This window comes from Hemitrygon akajei, chromosome 16, assembly GCF_048418815.1.
Source record: "Hemitrygon akajei chromosome 16, sHemAka1.3, whole genome shotgun sequence".
Lineage (NCBI taxonomy): Eukaryota > Metazoa > Chordata > Chondrichthyes > Myliobatiformes > Dasyatidae > Hemitrygon > Hemitrygon akajei.
In genome coordinates, this window is record NC_133139.1 from 80,778,247 (window position 1) to 80,797,747 (window position 19,501).

The 19,501-nt window shown below is 44.3% G+C and overlaps 1 protein-coding gene across 1 annotated transcript; it reads right to left on the bottom strand.

The window, feature by feature from the left end:
* Window positions 1–2,394: 2,394 nt before the first annotated feature.
* On the bottom strand, window positions 2,395–19,501 carry LOC140740216 (tartrate-resistant acid phosphatase type 5-like). The gene is given in 8 exon segments (XM_073069276.1): window positions 2,395–4,474; window positions 5,730–5,877; window positions 8,687–8,884; window positions 8,987–9,114; window positions 9,759–9,836; window positions 9,838–9,959; window positions 15,862–15,946; window positions 19,364–19,501. Coding segments are annotated over 8 exon segments (1,008 nt in total). The 5' UTR covers window positions 19,370–19,501; the 3' UTR covers window positions 2,395–4,231.

A 19,501-nucleotide genomic window follows, 5' to 3' on the forward strand; every position in this document is an offset into this window, starting at 1 on the left:
AAGCAGTTTCCCCAAACTACGTAGGGTCTCACCGTCGTAGAGGCCACACCAATACTGCATACAGTAGATTATCTCCAATGGGCTCGCAGGTTGAAGTGTTGTCTCACCTGGAGTCCTGAATGCAGGTGAGGGAGGAGGAGAATGACCAGGTGTAGCACTTCTTCCACGTGGGTTAAGCGCCCGGAGGGGTACCAGTGGGGAGGGACAAATGGACAAGGAAATGATGGCGGGAGCAATCCCCTGCAGAATGTAGAGAGAGGAGGGGAAGTAAGGATGTGTTTGGTGGTAAGATCCCATTGTGGATGATGAAAGTTGTGACGGGAAGAAGGATGCCTGGAAAAATGGAGAAGATGTGGTTGAGAACAGCATCAATGGTGGAGGGAGGGAAACTCCGTTTTTTTTTGAAGGAGGAGGACATCTCTGATTTTCTGAAAAGGAAAGCCTCATCCTGGGAAGAGATGCAGTTGAGACAGAGGAACTGAGAAAAGGGAATGGTATTTATTTTGTGTTTCTTTTTTTTAAAAAAAGGTGGCAGGTTGGGAAGTATTATCAAGATAGCTGTGAGAATCAACAAGTTTCTCAATGACATTGGGAGATAGTTTGCCTCCAGAAATGGAGACAGAGAGATTGAGAAAGGTGAGAGAAGTATTAGAAATGGACCGGTTGTCATTTAAAGTAAAATTGGATAGGTATATGGACAGGAAAGGAATGGAGGGTTATGGGCTGAGTGCAGGCCAGTGGGACTAGGTGAGTGTAAGCGTTCGGCACAGACTAGAAGGGCCGAGATGACCTGTTTCCGTGCTGTAATTGTTATATAGTTAAATTTGAGGGAAGGGTGGAAGCCACAGTGATGAAATTGACGAGCTCAGCAGGAGTGCATGAAGCAACACCCTTGCAGCTGTCAATGCAGCACAGGAGCTGGGGAACGTCACCCTTGAAGCCTTGGAACATCGACTGTTCCACATAACTAACCAAAAGTCAGGGGCCTATGCAGGTGCCATGGTCACGGCTTGGGCTTGTTGAAAACAGGAGAAGCTGTAAGAAATTATCGAGTTTGAGGACCAGCTCCACTAGAGAGTAGTCATGGAGTGTAACTGTTTGGGTCTATTGTCAAGAAAGAAGCAGAGAGCTTTAAGGATTTTTGACAGGGGATAGACACGTACAGGGTATGGACATTCATGGAGAGATAAGGCAATCGGGTCCAAGGAATTGAAGTTGTTGAGACCCAGAGTGTGTGAAGTGTTGCAGATGTAGGTGGAAAGAGACTGAACCAAGGGGGATAAAACCAAGTCGAGATATGCGGACAAGTTTTCTGTGAGCAGGAGCAGGCAGATACAATGGGGCCTACCTGGGCAGTCAGGTTTGTGAATTTTTGAGTACGAAATAGAAATGAGCAGTGTGGGGTGGAGGGAGCTATGCAGTTTGTGGCAGAGGATGGAAGATCTCCAGAGTTGATGAGGTTGGTGATGGTGCGGGAGACATTGGCCTGATGGTCCTTTCAAGGGGTAAGAAAGAAGGGATGTCCGAGAGTTGCTGATTAGCCCTAGCAAGGTAGAGATCAATCTGCTTGAAGAGCAGGAGTGTTGGAGATGGGAGAATGGGTCCAAGAAGAGGGAGAGGGTCAGAGACTTCAACTATTTATCCTTCCCATGGACATTGCTTGACCTGGTGAGTTCCTCTAGCATTTTTATGTGTTGGTCTGTCTCTAGAATGAGCTACTGAACAGGAAGATGAGGAAAAATTATTTTATTCAAAGAGTTGAAAATAATTGGAATGGGTTATTGATGTACATACTGAGATCAAAGCAAAGCATGGAACATAAGGATAGGGTGGGAACTTGAAGCTAAGATGCAAGATCAGCCTTTATCTTACTAAATCATTCTTCCATGCTAACTTCTTGTGAGTGGCTTACTTCTTTAGTTACTGAATGGCAGTGAATATAATATTAAATATACATACTGAAAAATCTTTGGCTTACGGTGGAAGTATGTAATTGTTGTCAAAGCCACAACTGTGGCTGATCAGCAATTTCCAACAGACAAGTGGTTTTTGGTTCAACGCAGTAGAGTTATAAATTCTTCTGTTAACAACTGTGAAGCTTTGGAAAGTTTAAATTCCGTTAAAGAAAACACCAATAAATTTGTTGCTATTATACATTTTGCATTTTTAAATTACAAAGGGTCTGAAAAAATGGGAGAAAAAAAAAACAAAGGAACAGCTAAACTAGCTGTGCCATTTATGAAGATTTGCGGCCACATGAAGCAGAACTGTAGGCGTGGGAGCTTAGCAAATTCACAGCAGTACCTGGGCAATGCTACATCAGCAAGATCTGCTGAGTGCAACTAAGCACGTGATGACTGAAATGCACGTTTTTAATTTAGAGATGACAATATATTGTAATAATTCTAATTTATTCCAAAGCTTACAAGTCAATAATCATATAAAACAATCCCAGAGAATTCGGAACAATTCACACCTGAAGACAGATTTTAAAAAACATACAAAAAGTCAAACATCAGAACCAGATTAACATGAGATACATCAAATACAGTCATGCACATTGCTGACATAAATAGCATCATTATGTCAGCAGTCCGGAGCAGATTTGCAGAGTTTTTTCTCGTACATGTGCAACATGTAATTGGGATAACACATTGAAAATGGTGCTTCTGAAAAGTCTATAGGGTCACAGCTCCCAGCAGAAGCGTAGAGAATGTGTTGCTTTGGACTTTCTCATGTCTATGAGAAGCGCAGAGGACCTTTTGCCTCATTACATTGAGCCCTTCCATGTGTTGTCTTCTTTTAAATAATTGCAAAGACAACTTGATATGGCACGTGTATCAAATTTCAGTTTTTAAAAAAGCAAGTAACAAGCACGTCTGCAATCAAAACCAATGCGGCAGACTAGCCTTGTTTAGTTATTACCGAATAAAAAGCACCGAACATCAGTGTGGAGTATTTAAAAAATACACATATTAAACATAAAATTTATAACTCAGATCTAAAGATCTGTACTGGAGCCTCAATATCCACCATGTTTATTAACTGTTTGGATGCTGATGGCAAATAGGAGTGGCATTTAAAACAATATAGATGGAAGCATTAAAGATATTAATAAAATTATAGATGAGAAACATGGCCCGTTTTAAGATGACCTGCTTTGAGTTAAGCAAAAGAACAATACTTTCTAAATGGCATTGAAGAAAAAGGAACAACATCTAAAGAAACTTGATGGGCTACGTGGATCATTAAAATGGTACACATGGGTATAGAAGATAAAGTCTCGTAATATGCAGGCTTCTATATCATAGGTTAGAGTATAATGAGATAGAACGAGTTTTGCAGCTGTACAAAGTCCTGCAGTATTGTGTGCTGTTCTGGACACAACAGTTTAAGAACAACATGTTGGCTGTACAGCTGGAAAAAAAGAAAATAAAGTCTTCCATTCCCTAGAAGTCTGAAGATTAAGTAGAGAATTTGTCATCAGAGCCAGACATTTTTTGGAATTATAAAGTAATTATAAACCAAAGTGTTATCAATTCTTTGCAAATTACAATTGACCATCATCAATTGTCTGTTTTAAAATCCAAGGTTGGTAGATGATTCTTAACTAATGATATTAAGGGAAATGGAGCAAGTACAGATAATGGAATAAGGCCATAATCACAGTGAATGTTCTTGATCTGTAGACATAGCAAGCACCAAAGCAATTTCTCTGTGATTGAGAATGATGTATCATTGTATAGAGTGGACCATTGTGAAGGTCAAGGTATTCCACTCATTGCCTTCCATCTTATTCGTTCAGTCGGTCTGTCTTATTGCCACCCTATTCCCAATTGTCCTGCTGCCTTGTTCTTCAATCAGTCCTGCCATCTAACCTGAGACTAGATGACTTTCCCCAATGTACTCCTAGCATGTGCACATCTGGTAGAGCAGAAGAGCAGGAGAACAAGAAAATAGAAATGTAACTGTCAATCCCTGAGTATTACTTAAATATTGGTGAGCTAGAAGGAAAGGAATCATTGGCACTTCACTTCAGTAGCAAAGGAAACCAGACGTCTCTATTTATGATACTGTTCAATTTGAGAGATTTTGGCTAAAAAGAACAAAGCCTTTGCACACAAACCAGCTTCAAGAGAAGGAATCACATGAACCAATTCGGTTCAATTTTAGCAAGGTCTGTCATTTAGCACAGTTGTTTTCCCCTTCAAGTGATAAATATCTGTGCGCTTCACCTGCCTGATCGTTTGGGGATGGTAGTCTGATACAGAGATTTGCCACGGGCCTCAATATAGGTGACGACCATCTGCTCCGGCATCACCTCCACATAAGCAAAACCCCCTAAAGAGCTAATGTCTGCATAGAAAAATTTCAACCAGTGCTCTGGAACACGATGCTTGTGTTTGGTAGAATCTTCCATGAAGTTTCCAGCTCCGCTCAGGACGTAGCCAATCCCATTATCGTCCTGAATAAACTGAAACAATGGAAGAGGAAATTCTTAGACTTTGGATTTAAACAAACTGCATTCACTCTATGTATCTACAGATTCGGGTATTCATAGACAATCCAATGACATTGCTCATTACTGAGCGAGGTCAGAAAAACAAGACACTGTACATATCACACTGACAGTCCACATTGTCCCAGCTTCATCGGCTAATAATTACTGTCCAACATGCTGTTTCAGTTTGATTGGTGTGGGCCTAATAGCCTAGTTTGTCATAAAGTTCAACCATTTATGAGCAGTTGTAAGGTTTAAATCTCAGTCTATAGTGAAGCAGTTAGTCTAGACTAAGAGAATGATCATGGACATTCCAGTTGGATTCAGCCCACGGACCTAGGGAAAGGGAGAAAATCAATAATAAAAGCACAGGAGATCTTTTGGCCCATTGAGTCTGCATCATACCTTTGTAAAGCAATCCCACCAGCTACCTATGCTTTTGCAATTGTTCTGCAAAGTTTTTCTCTGAAGTGCCTAATCAATTGCCTTTTAAAGCCTAGACTAATAATTTCCAACGTCCTTGTAGATTGCAACTTCCAAATCATAAATACCCCTTAAACAAATCCTCACATCCCCTTTATCTTTTGTCCAAAATTTTAAATTTACTGTTTAAATCTAGATTGAGCAGCTTCAAGGGGACCAAGATCTCTGAGGATCTAACCTGGTCCCAGCATATCAATGTAGTCATAAAGGAGGCAAGACAGCAGCTATACTTTATTAGGAGTTTGAAACAAATTGGCATGTCAACAAATACGCTCAAAAACTTCTATAGTTGTACCGTGGAGAGAATGCTGACAGGCTGCATCACTGTCTGGTACGGAGGGGCTACTGCACAGGACCAAAAGAAGCTGCAGAAGGTTGTAAATCTAGTCAGCTCCATCTTGGGTACTAGCCTACAAAGTACCCAGGACATCTTTAGGAAGAGGTGTCTCAGAAAGGCAGCGTCCATTATTAAAGACCTCCAGCACCCAGGGCATGCCCCTTTCTCACTGTTACCATCAGGTAGGAGATACAGAAACCTGAAGGCACACACTCAGCGATTCCGGAACAGCTTCTTCCCCTCTGCCATCCGAATCCTAAATGGACTTTGAAGCTTTGGACACTACCTCACTTTCTTTTAAATATACAGTATTTCCGATTTTGCACATTTTTAAAATAATCTGTTCAATATATGCAATTGATTTACTTGTTTATTTATTAAAAATCTCTAGTACTTGCTGCTCCCTACCTGCAGATTATGGTCATGTCCACAGAAGTATGCACTGGCCCTGTACTTAGTGAGCAGGGGGTACAGCTTCTTCACCAGACACCTAGTGGGTCCATGCTTAGCAATTGACCAGACTGGGTAGTGGCCAGCAACAATCAGAAAGTCCGATCTGTAAGACAGGGAAAGATAAATTTAAATCACAGAACATCATCCTGAGTTGATGCCCAAGTTTCCCTGATTACACCTCTAAGATCACGAGACATCTTCTGAATTAAGGACATCATATGAATTGATATTATGAGGATTTTTGATTCAAGTTGAGGGGAAATAGGCTGGGGATTTCAATGAAGAGTAAACTGCATGAAGATTTATAAAGCAGAATGAGTGTTCATGGATCAGGTGAGCAGATTTGGAAACCACAAGGTAGCAACATTTAATACTTGATGATGCCAAGCTATCAGGTTTTCTGAATGATCAGGTATCAGATTCTTGCAAGTTTCTTGTGTTTCTGTGTTCATTCATTTGTTACGTGCCTTGTCGTGTGATATGGGCGATCATGGTCTTTCCATGACCATGATTGTTCTTGTAATTTTTCTACAGAAGTGCTTTGCCACTGCCTTCTTTCAGGCAGTGTCTTAACAAGACGGGTGACCCCAGCCATTATCAATACGCTTCAGAGGTTGTCTGCCTGGTGTCAGCGGTAGTGTAGCCAGGACTTGTGATATGCCCCAGCTATTCATACGAACGCCCACCGCCTGCTCCCATGTGTCATGTGACCCTGATTTGGCAGTGGGGGGGAGCTAAGCAAGTGTTACACCTTGCCCGCTAGCGGAGGGAAGGAATGACGTATGCCTCCTTTGGTAGGGATACATCTCCACCCCAGCACCATCCTGTGGATGGAACTTGGGAGGATGATGGTGCCGAGTGGCGACTCCTTTGCTGGCATCCTTGGAAACAGCTTTACTTCTATCTTTGACATCTCTTCTGAAGACCCTAACCCGGAGTCACACCTGATCGGTTCTTTGCGGGAATGGGACCCATTCTCAGGGCCACACGACCGGCTGCTTTTTGACACGCCAAGGACGCGGCCTGGAAGGCTAGTGGGCTCTCAGGGTGTCGGATTGTCACGGCTCTGGAGGCGGGTGGAATCGAGTCCGGTGCTGCCGCCTGGGGGTACAGGGAAGATCGACAGCAGCGAGCTGGCTGTGTGCCCAGAGACCGCAGTTCTTGGGGCACAGAGCTCGGAAAAAGCGATGCAACAAGGTTGCTTTTAACACCATAAATCAGCGAGTTGTTTTGTTATGTCCCCCCTCTCACTGTGAAACGGGGACACCTCTTTTTACCTTATTAGGGAGAGAGACCAAGCCTCTGGTACGTCGAATACCAGGTGAACAAGTAGTCTTTGGGGCACTGCAAGTCTGTGTCTTTATTGATGCCGATGCTTTTTTTTTGCTGGGGGGGTCGATGCTTTGCTGCTGCTTGTGCGTGGGAGGGGGGGAGTTGAGGGGGCTTTGGGGTTCTAACATTTATCTGCCATTCATTCTTCGGGGCACTCCATGGACGTTCGCAAAGAGAAAGCATTTTAGGATGTATTTTTTATACGTTCTGACATCAAATGTACCTATTGAACCTATTTGAAAAATGGAGCAGGAAAACTGGTGTGCTGCACAACATTCATTACTTGACCAAAGTAGTCGTTTGATTTTTTTGTTCTAAAACAACTGGCCTCCATGTTTACGAGAGAGCGGTTGCATTTCATTAGCTAATTATTTTTCTAAATTTATGAGATACAGTGTGGAATGGTGCCTCCAAGCAATTCCCTGATCTAACCTAGCCTAATCACAGCACACCTTTGGACTGTGGGAGGAAACCGGAGCACCCGGAGGAAACCCACGTGGTCATGGGGAGATCACACAACCTCCTTACGGGCAGTGGCGGGAATTGAACCCAGGTCGCTGGTACTGTAAAGCCTTGTGCTACCGTGCTATGAAAAACTTGGTGCAGATTCCAAAGGCATGGAAGGAGTTTCGCAAATGCAATTTGTGTACGTACAGCTACCTCCGAGAGGACCACAACCGTGCCAGGGTTTGGAGGCTTGCGTGCCTCAACAACCCGGAGAACTATTCTTTCTGGCTGGAGTCAGTGCTTTGGGCTTTAGCTCTTGATAGGGGTATAGGGGGCTCTGGATAGAGGTAGTACCTTTGACGTCTGGCATGCTGCTCCCTACCGGACAGGGTGGACGGGCATCACTGGTCCTCATCCATCTCCTAAATCTCTCACGTGTTGTCTCCAAACGCCACACCCCGGTAAACCGCTCCAGCTGGCGGGCTAAACCACGTGAGGGGGTAGTGTTAAAATGGCACCACTGGGCGAAGGACTTCCATGATGAAGTCGCCGGCCGGGGCGGAAAGGTTCTCAGATGAACTGTAACAGCCATGTGTTCACGACCTAGTTGGAGGAAATCGGCTGCGGTCAAACCCGGAGAGGGGATGGGCTCCGCCGGGTTTCCGATGCCCAAGACATGCTGCATGATGAGCACACCAAACTGGTGCAAACCCGTCATCACCGCACCCCGACGACTCCACCAGGAGCTCAGGGTGGAAGAAGAAGAGGAGGAAGAAGGGTCACCCATGCCAAACAGGTCAAAGGGTAGAGGCCAGACGAGAGTGGTCCACCAGGATCGGGAGCGGGGTTCAGCTCAGGGCTAACAAACCTGACTGGTAAAACAAAATTGTTAGGGTAACAGCAAAGAAGAATCCTTTTGCATCTGAGTGTGACAGTATTATTGAGTCTCCAGCCGGGACTTGCACGACTGACAGTAAACCAAGGGGAAGATACTGGTGCAACGAAGAAAGCCCTGATCACTCAGAGATGGAGAACTTCCATCGCCGCACTAAACACCAGTGGGTAATGGGCACCAAGCAAGTAACGATGAACAGCTAACCAACACTACAAACTTGTAGAACAGCACCATATACCTGGAGGCCTTCAACTTCTCCTCAACCCACCGCAGTTGTGTGTTAGCCACATGAAAATCCATTGGTGCCTCTGGCTCCATTCCGCGGAAGTCATCAGAATTCCCACACAGCAGGACTGTGTCCAACATCAATATTGTAACGGTGGTATTGGAGCCTGCTATGGTGAAGTTCAGGTCATAGTAATACTGCGGAAAATTCCTGGAAAAAGAAAACAAAACGGCATATTGTTTGACGTGGGACACGTCGGGACAGTGGAGATGTTAGAGAAAACGGGAAGCTGCAGGGAATAACCCATCTCACCATCGCTTGGACACTTTGGAATACTCGATCTGTGCAGTTACATTGCCCGAGTGATCATGGTTTCCAGCTACAACATACCAGGGCACGTCCTTCAGTGACTCGGCGGAAAAGATATCCTCAAATGTTTCCTGTGATCACAAAGAACACTGCAACCTCTGAGCATCAAGCTATTGGCCTCAGACTGCTTCAGCTCACTGTGTGCATTTTGTAGCCCATCTCCTTCCGTTCCGGTGTTCACTACGGACTATGGAGATCCCTCTCACACTCCTTGCAGGACCTTATTCTGGGAGAGCATTTAATGGATCTGTTTCTTTCCGTTTAATCTCCGTTGCCTCACACATCATCTGCCTATAACCTATTCCAGCCCTTAACTCCTCCCAGTTCCGGTCTCCACCTCTAGCTTTTTGTACTTGGCAAATACTGCACCGCTCCCTCACTGGCTGCAGTACTTTCAGCTGCCGGGGCCACATCCTCCAGAATCCCATTCCTAAACCATTATCTCATCCTACCATTCTTCATTAAACACTTCCCTCTTTGATCAAAGTTTTGGTCATCTGTATTACTATTTCGTTCAGTGCTAAATTTTCTGAAATGGTCCTGCACCATTCTAGGATGTAGACAGCTCCTTTCATGCTGTTATGGCTGTCCAAGGTAGCATCAATCATTCTCACAATACTCCCTAACAATCTGTATTCTAGCCCTTTCTGTGACTGTTGCCCTCGCCTTTCTAGGGGCATTTGCTTCAGTATGATAAATATAGGTATAACGGTACCTTAAATCTGTTGTCTGTAACGTCGTAAACTCCACTGTAATAGAAGTTATCCCCCAGTGACAGAATAAAGTCGACGCCCCATCGTCTCGGCCACAAACCCCATTTGTTTGGCTGTGCTCATTTCCACAGGAGTTGTGTATGGTGAAAATGGGAGCCCACCCCAATCACCGAGAGCCAAGAAACGGAGAGACTTGGATTTATCTGGAACGGATAAGATGGTAAAAGTCATACATGATATATATATCAGTCAAAGAACATGTAGAAACACAGATACAATGGGCTTTTACCCTCCTGTGATTTTAAAAGGTTAACTTTTGATTTGCTGTTTTGAATTTTTTTTATTCTTCAGTACATCCAAGTTTCTACACTTGTATCATAGACAGCATTCTAACTGGCTGCATCACTGTCTGCTATGGGGTGGGGAGGGGGGGGCTACTGCACAGGGTTGAAATAAACTGCAGAGAGTTGTAAACTCGGTCAGCTCCATCATGGGCACTAGCCCCCGTAGTATCCAAGATATCTTCAAGAAGCGATGCCTCATAAAGGCGACGTCCAACAATAAGGACCCCCGTCACCCAGGACATGCCTTGTTCTAAAGGGGGAGGGGAGCAGCCAGAAGCCTGGGTACATATTGGCACCAAAGACAAGGTGAACAGGTCCTGAAGAGAGATTTAAGGGGGCTAGGTAGAAAGCTGAAAAACAGGACCTCCAGGGTAGTGATCTCTGGATTGCTGCTCGTGCCACACGCCAGTGAACGCAAGAATGGGAGCATTTGGCAGGTAAATGCGTGGCCGAGGAACTGTTGCAAAGGTTCAGATTCATGGATCGTTGGGATCTCTCCTGGGGACGGTATGACCTGTAGAAAAGGGACGAGTTACACCTGAACTCGAGAGGGACCAATATCCTTGCGGGCAATTTTACTAGAGTTGTTTGCGAGGGGTTAAACTCAGTTGGCAGGTGGGTGAGAAGGAGAGTTACAGTGCTGAGGATGGGGTAGCTGGTTTAGAAACAGCGGCAGTGTTAGTGAGACTGCTAGCAAGGAGAGGCTGATGACAGGATAAAATTCCATCAACAGGCTGAGTTGCAATTTAAAAGGCGGACAAAATTGAAAAGGGTGAACACAGGACTGAATGTGCGCATTAAACGGGAGAACATAGATGAACGAGTAGCAGAGTTACAGATTGGCATGTATGATGTTAGGCACATCACTGAATCATGGCTGAAAGAAAATAATAGCTGGGAGCTTAACGTCCGAGGATACACGGTGTATTGAAAAGACAGATAGTCAGGTAGGCTGAGAGGGTGGGGTGGCTCTGTTGACGAAAAGTGAGATCAATTCATTAGAAAGAGGTGACATAGGGTCAGAAGGTGCTGAATTGTGGGAAGAGCTGAGAAATTGCAAGAGTAAAAAGACCCTGTTGGATTTGTTGTGAGTCCTCTAGGGGATCAGCTATTCTGGATTGACTGTTGTGCATAGAACTGGAGTTGATTAGAGAGGTAAAAGAACCCTTACAGGCAATTGATCATAATATGATCGAATTCATCCTGCAATTTGAGAAGGAGATGCTAAAGTCAGAGGTATCAGTACTACAGTGGAGAAAAGGAAGACATGAGAGGAATTGGCCAGAATTGATGGGAAACGATTTCTGACAGGGATGATGGCACAGCAGCGAGTGTTGGAATTTCTGGAGCAATTCAGAAGACGCAGGATATATACATCCCAAAGGGATGACGCAGCGTGGGAAGATGACACAACTGTGGCTGAAAAGGGAAGTTAAAACCAACATAAAAGCCAAAGACAGAGCAAAAGTTAGTGGGAAGTTACAGGTTTGGGAAGTTTTCAAAAAAAAAACAGCAGAAGGCAATTAAAAAAGTCATTAGGTAGTAAAGATGGAATACAAAGGTAAGCTAGCCAATAATATTATAGAGGAAACCAGAAGTTTCTTCAGATATACTAAGTGTGAAAGAGAGATGACAGTGGATATTGGGCCACTGGGAATTTCTTTTTTCTTTTTGTTCCCTTTTTCTTTCAAAAAATATTCTTAACACTTTATTTTCTCTTATTATTATTGATATATTGCTTAGCTTTGTTAATCAGTTATTTGCTAATTTAATTCCTTATTGTATATAATGACATATCGACTTAATGTATCTTTTTTTGTTAATCTTCAATAACAATGAATAAAAAGATTTTAAAATGAAATGGAAATTTTGTTGGAGTGGTAGTAATGGAGGACAAGAAAATGGCAGAGGAACTGAATACATATTTTGCATTGGTCTTCACCGTGGAAGAAAACACTGGCAGTATGCCAGAATCTGAGAGTGCCAGGGGCAGAATGGGAGAAGGGAGAAGGTTCTTGGGAAACCAAGAGGTCTGAAGGTAGACAAGTCACCTGGACCAGATGGCCTACACTCTAGGGTTCAGAAAGAGGTGGTCAAAGAGATTGTGGAGGCATTAGTAATCATCTTTCAAGATCCATTGATTCTGGCATGGTTCTGGATGAATGGAAAACAGACCATAGTCAGCTTGGTTTCCTCTTACTTGACGAATCTGTCGGAATTCTTTGAAGAAATAACAAGCAGGATCGATAAAGGAGAATCGCTTGATGTTGTGTACTTTCAGAAGGCCTTTCACAAGGTGCCACACTTAAGGCTGCTTAGCAAGTTTAAAACCCGTAGTATAACAGGAAAGATACTAGCATGAATAAAGCAGTGGCCAGAATCAAAGTGTAGGTGTATGGGCCCAATTTGGAAATGCAATATAGCAAACATTGATTCGACTTCATGAGCAACCATCTTTCAGGCCTGAATATGAAGTGAGAATTGAATTCAAAATGCAGTTCGGAACAGTAAATCGCAGACCAAGAAACGCCCAAATGACTGATGTACAAATCCACATGAACGCAATCAACACCCCATTGCATGAATACACTCAGAGATCACAGTAATTAACACTCAATTTGGGAGCGTTGGCAGAAAAGACCCAGGAATTTTGGAAAATTACACTCAGCATGTATACCGAAATAAAAGACTATATTATCATCAGCTGTGTCTCTCCGGTGACAATTATGTTACAATTGTGGGAATAAAGGGAGCCATATCTGGTTGTGTACCGGTGACTGTTGGTCTTCCACAGGGGTCTGTGTTGGGACTGATTCTTTTTATGTTATACTGTCGGCCCTCCTTATCCGCAGGCTCCACATGCACGGATTCAACCAACCGCGGATCGGGAAAACCAGGAAGTTGAGCATTGTTCACCTCACGTCTCGTTCGTTCGCTACTTGTGTTGTGAGCGAGAGGAAGGAGTTTAAGGCTAGTGAGGGATGGCTGGCTAGCTTGGTGAAGCACTACAGCCTCAAGAACTTAAAGATCACGGGAGAATCGGGATCGGCTGTTGCCAAGGCAGCATCAGCGTTCCCAGAAGAGCTACGACGGTTGCGTCTGTACTGAACATGTACAGCCTTTATTCCTTAAACAATACAGTATAACAACTCTTTGCATAGCATTTACGTTGTTTTAGGTATTATAAGTACTCTAGAGAAGATTTAAAGTATACAGGAGGATGTGCATAGGTTATATGCAAATACTATGCCATTTTATATAAGGGACTTGAGCATCCATGTTTTTTGGTATCCGCAGGGGGTCCCGGAACCAATCCCCCGCGGATGAGGAGGGCCGACTGTATGTCAATTAACTTGGATGATGCAATTGATGGCTTTGTGGCAAGATGATACACAGATGTTAGCTTTGAGGAAGTAGAGAGGCTACAGAGGACAGATGGGTAGAGAAGTAGCAGATGAAACGTGGTGTCAGATAGTGTATGGCCATACACTTTGGTACAGCTAAGATGTGCGTTTCTGACGGGTCCGGGTTAAAGTCAAAGGACAAATGTGATTTAATTATGTCTGGGTTAAAGTCTGTAAACAAGTGTGATCTAATTATGAATGCAGAAGCCTTGACAAAATTAACTGTTTGTGGAATCATTGAAGTCCTGAGATATGGACTATTGTTTTACAGAAACGTGTAAAAAAACAACTCCAAATATGGAATGGGAAAACAATGTGTACCTCCCGAGTCAGGGAGGAAGGGTGGTAAGGAAGAAGGATAAAACCTGCTGCCCTGTAAGGTTCAGGGTTCCCTTCTCTGAAGGGGCCCAGCTCTGCAGAACTGTTAATAAACTTTGTTTCCTTGAATTTGTCTTGAAGCCATTATTCGGGAGCGTGGCTCGTTTCTGACAGGTAGAGAAGTAGCAGATGAAACGTGGTGTCAGATAGTGTATGGCCATACACTTTGGTAGAAGAAATGAAAGGATGCACTATTTTCTAAATGGGGAGAGAGAAAAAACTTTTTTTCAAATTTTTTCCAAAAAAAATAGATCTGAGGCACAAAAGGACTTGAACTGAGTTCTTGTGCAGGGTACACTAACATTTGCAGGTCAGGTCAGTGGCGAGGAAGGCAAATGTGATGTTAGCATTCATTTCGAGATGACTAGAATATAAAAGTAAGGGTGCAAGGTTGAGGCCTCACTTGGAGTATTGTGAGTATTTGGGCCCCTTATCTAAGGAAGGATGGGCTGACATTGGAGAGCGTTCAAAGGAAGTTCATAAAAATTATTCCGGGATTGAAAGGCTTTTCATATTTGATGGCTCTAGGCCTGTACTCACTAGAACTCAAAAGAATGAGGGGTGAAACCTTTCAAATGTTGAAAGGCCTCAATAGAGTTGATGTGGAGAGGAGGTTTCTTATGGTGGGGGAGTCTAAGACCTGAGGACAGCCTCAGAGTAGAAGGGCGTCCTATTAGAATGGAGTTGAGGAGGAATTTCTTTAGCTAGTGTGGTGAATCTGTGGAACTCGTTGCCGCAGGTGGCTGTGGAGGCCAAGTCACTGGGTATATTTATGGCAGATGGATTCTTGATTAGTCGAGGCATGAAGGGATACGGGGAGAAGGCAGGAGATTGGGGCTGAGAGGGAAATGGATCAGCCATGATGAAATGGCAGGGCAGACTCGATGGGCCAAATGGCCTAATTCTGCCACTATATCTGATGGTCTTGTGGTTCTTGTTGCTACCATCAGGATGGAGGTACAGAACCAGAAGGAACACACTCAACAATTCAGGGGCCAGGAGCAGCTTCTTCCCCTCTGCCATCCAATTTCTTAATGGACATTGAACCCAGGAACACTACCTCTTTATTTATACTTTTGCACGACTTATTTAACTTTTATATATACACTGTAATTCACATTTTTGCTCTATTATTTACGTATTGCATTGTACCACTGCAGCAAAGACAACAAATGTCATGACATATTCTGATGATATTAAACCCGAGTCTGATTCATTCACTTCTTCCCAACATCAACCCACTACCAGGATTTGTATTCTGCACAAACTCTCCAGCTTAAAACTGGATTTCCCTCTGATTTGAGATTAGGAACCTCAGTCTAAAAGTCAGCACAAAAAATCAACAGCGTCCATCTACGAGACTAAACGGTAAAAAGATGAACACTGAGCCGACGGGCTTAAACTGAACACTTCGGACTATGAAATTCAGACCACTCGTCCCATCACACAATTGGACGGACGGACACATTTCCCCTGCACCGAGCACGCACCCATATCGTCAGCAGTTTTCCGAACATAGCTTGAATTCTTTGTTAAGCAGCTGAACAGAGTGCCCAGGAATGCCATGCACTGGTTTTGGCCTCACAAGCCTTTTGAAGTAATCGGTAGACCTCAATGCCACATCTTCACACAAGACCAAAAACATTGAAAACTGTGGTGGTCTCTGTACTTGCTGAAGTCCCCCCCTGAACTCCCAAACTTTACTGTCACTGACAACATGTTGATATCAATATTAAAAAAAAACTATAGAGAGGGCAATGCACAACAGCACAGTGGAGTTAAAATGGACGTAGATTACCAAGTGTCTTTGATGCTGCTGGAAGCAATTTTTCGTATTCAACAATAAACGGCTGAGTTTTTTGTTGTTGTTAACACTAAATACAGCACATTGTAGACATCAGCATTAAATAGCCTGTGCATTACTTGTTATAAGGCTGTCCGAGGTAGCAGTACCGTCCGGGTAAATGTACAACACTTACGCATTTTAGCAGCAGGGTTGGGGCTTGCTGTTACACCCTGGAGTACGAACAGGAACATCAGTGAAACTTTCGTAAACATTGCCACCTGAAATTGAAACACATCTGGATTACCTCAGTGGCATTTGCCTCCTGCGAGAGTCCTAATACCAAGGGTCCTTCAATCATCCCTCCCACCAGGCTGGTGCAACATGGTGGGGCTTCAGTAACTTTCAGGATGCATCCTACAATTTACAGAATTGAAGCCTTTTCAGCATAATGGCCCAGTCCCAGAATATTTCCAGTTATTTGATGTTAGGTGGGTTTTTCTTCCTCTCTAGTGACCCACACTGATTAACACAGCGGTCCCCAACCGTGAGGAAATGATGTGATTTGTCGATATGAGTCAGCTGCACCTTTCCTCATTCCCCGTCACGCCCACTGTTGAACTTGAATGCACGCAAGGTCATCAGTCGCCTAAACGCAGTGATACCCTAGCGCCAGGGATCACTGGTTGGCCTCGGGTAACCGGCCGCCTCGCGCCTGCAGCGTGGACAGATGGGCTCCGCCTGTGAATCTGTTCAGCACACCGAATGTTCGTGGGGACCCCGGTGCTAAAATATTTGCAGACGACCTAATTCGGGCTCAGGGTTTCGTAAGTAGCAAAGCAGCTACCTCACTGCAATCTACTGAAAGTCATCCCTCAAGGCAAACTTTTGTCAGCCGATAGATCCTACCTACCTACAAGGGGGGTGGGGGGGCGCCCTGTCGCACTCTTCCTCGCTCGGCAGGTCGCTCTCTCCGGACTGCGACAGCCGCGGCCCCGGCACGGGGACCTCCGACCCTTACCCTGTCCTCTCACTGGTGTGTTGCAATGATTTTAGATGTTCATACAAGGAAAATATGCGGTGTGTTTAATATCCAAACGTTACTTAAAATGTCATGATGCTATACGCTTATAGTGAGTTATAATTGACTTATCACTGTGTTCATGCAAGGAAAATATGCGCTGTGTGTTTAATATTAAATTCGTTAGATAAACCCTTTTAGAAACGAAATTGAGTGTATTAGCCATTTATAAGTGACTAACAGTTGATTTATCACCTATAATCCCGTCATGAATAACACCCACCCCCCTCCCCCCCGTCAGCCGGTCTGCAGGAATATTGTCAATATTAAACCGGTCCGCGGGGCAAAAAAGGTTGGTGACCCCTGGATTAACACACACAAAATACTGGAGGAACTCAGCAGGCCAGGAAGCATCTATGGGGAAAAAAAATAGTCAACACTCCGGGCTGAGATCCTTCAGCAGGAAAAAAAGGTGAGTAGATTAAAAGGTGGAGGAGGGCAGAGTCTCTGACTGATTAGCCTGGGTTCAGCCAAGCTGCAGAACAGGTTTTGGACTCTGCCCAGAAACAGGTCTCAACTTACTTTGTTTACCGTATGCTTTATTTCCTAGATTATTCTTGCTGACTAAAACAATTGATTTTCTTTCAAGATTTACAATGTCATCACGGGGCAGCTTGGAACAGGAAGCAGCCAATTAGTACCTTGAACCCATTTCACTTTCAACTTGCCCAACTCTTTTCTCAATCTCTTCAGTCTATGAATCGCAGCCTGAAAATACTGCTACTATCCTTCCCAGCTTTAGTGTGAAGATAACAGGAACACACACAATGTGCTGGAGAAGCTCAGCAGGCCAGGCAGCATCTATGGATGGGAATAACCAGTCGACGTTTTGGACAGAAACCCTTCTTCAGTGCTGTTTATTCCCCTCCATAGATGCTGCCTGACCTGCTGAGCTCCACCAGCACATTGTGTTGTAATATACCACACAAATTGGTTCGGTATTGTCATTTAAAGTAAAATTGGATAGGTATATGGACAGGAAAGGAATGGAGGGTTATGGGCTGAGTGCGGGCCAGTGGGACTAGGTGAGAGTAAGCGTTCGGCATGGCCTGTTTCCGTGCTGTAATTGTTATATGGTTAAATAGAAATAGTTAACACAAAGTACACTGTAGATGCTGGGGTCAAAACAACTTGTACAACAAGCTGGAGGAGCTCAGCAGGTTGGGCAGCATCCGTGGAAACAAGCAGTCAACGTTTCAGGCCGAGACCCTTTGTCAGGACTGAACAGGGAGGGGGTAGGGGCTCTATAAAGAGGGTGGGGGGAGAGTGGGAAGGAGCAGGCAGGTAGGTGCCAGGTGAAAAACCAGTAAGAGGAAAGATCACCCTATTTATCCGCACCCTATTAACCCTTCATCATTTTGCACATCTTGATTCTATAGACGTGCAGTGGAGTGTGTATCGACTGGCTGCATCACAGCCTGGTATGGGAACACCAATGCCTTTGACAGGAAAATACTACAAAAGGTAGTGGATTTCACCCAGTAACCACAGGTAAAGCCCTCCCCACCGCTAAGCACACCTATATAAAACACTGTGGGAGAGCAGCATCCTCCAGAAGATTCTCACCACCCAGGCCATGCTCTCTTCTCACTGCTGCCATCAGGTAGAAGGTACAGGAGCATCAGGACTCGCACCACCAGCTTCAGGAACAGTTACTACCCCTCAACCATCAGGCTCTTGAACAAAGGAGGATAACTACACTCGTCTATTGAGACGTCCCCACAACCAATGACCTCACTTTAAGGACTTGTTATTTCACCCTTTCACTATTTATATTTGCATTTTCACAGTTTGCTGCCTTCTATGTTATACTTCCTCTTTCATTGATCCTGTTTACAGTTACTGTTCTACAGATGTGCTGGGTATGCCCGCAAGAAAAAGAATCTCAGGGTTGTCAGTACTCTGATAATAATTTTTACTTTTAACATTGATTTAGTAGCTACTCGAGCTTCTAAATTTAAAAAAAAATGATAGGCAAGTTTATAAACTCAATCCTCAAAAGGCCACGCAATGAATTTGCATTACATTGTCACGTGATGAGGTACTATTTCACTCAGCCAAGTACTGCCGAGTTGACATACAGATTTTTACTCCCATGGTCTCTCCCCCAACTCCGCTAACTTGCTTACTTAAAGGTTGTTTGTCGCTGACCTTTACATAATAATGAAACTAGAAGCAGGAATTCTCCCTCCCCCCCCCCCCCCCACACAGATGCTTCAACCTGCTCAGCACTTCCCGTTTTCCGTGCAGTCAGTCAGCCCTGTAGGTCCTGATACCGAAATTTATTTTATTCACGGTGTGTACAGGAATTGGCGTTACCAGTGACGGTCTGAAACAATGGAGGCTTTAAAGCTCTGGTACACTCTGAACACAGGAGGGATACAAACGTAACATTAGGGTGACTGAAATGGTCACCTTAAAATACACCAGAATATGTCACCCTTAATCCCAAAGGAGAACAAGGCTCGCTATGTAATTTTGTTTTAAAGTATCTGGAGCGTAGTAAAGGCGCCGGGCATGTGGAGGACACAGGATTTGTACCTGAGCACGCCAGCTCACTTAAGATGTTTATATACCACCCACGCACGTCCCGCATGCACCGCTTCCCGGATCTCACCTTCATTTCCTCCGCCTCGACCTTGTGCCGCACGCTTCCAGGTCGCCGCCGTACTTTATAACAGCTCCAAGACTGATCACGCGACGTTTTTCAAAAAAATACTTCACATCCTTCCCCCAGTCTCCTCCCCTTCGCTCC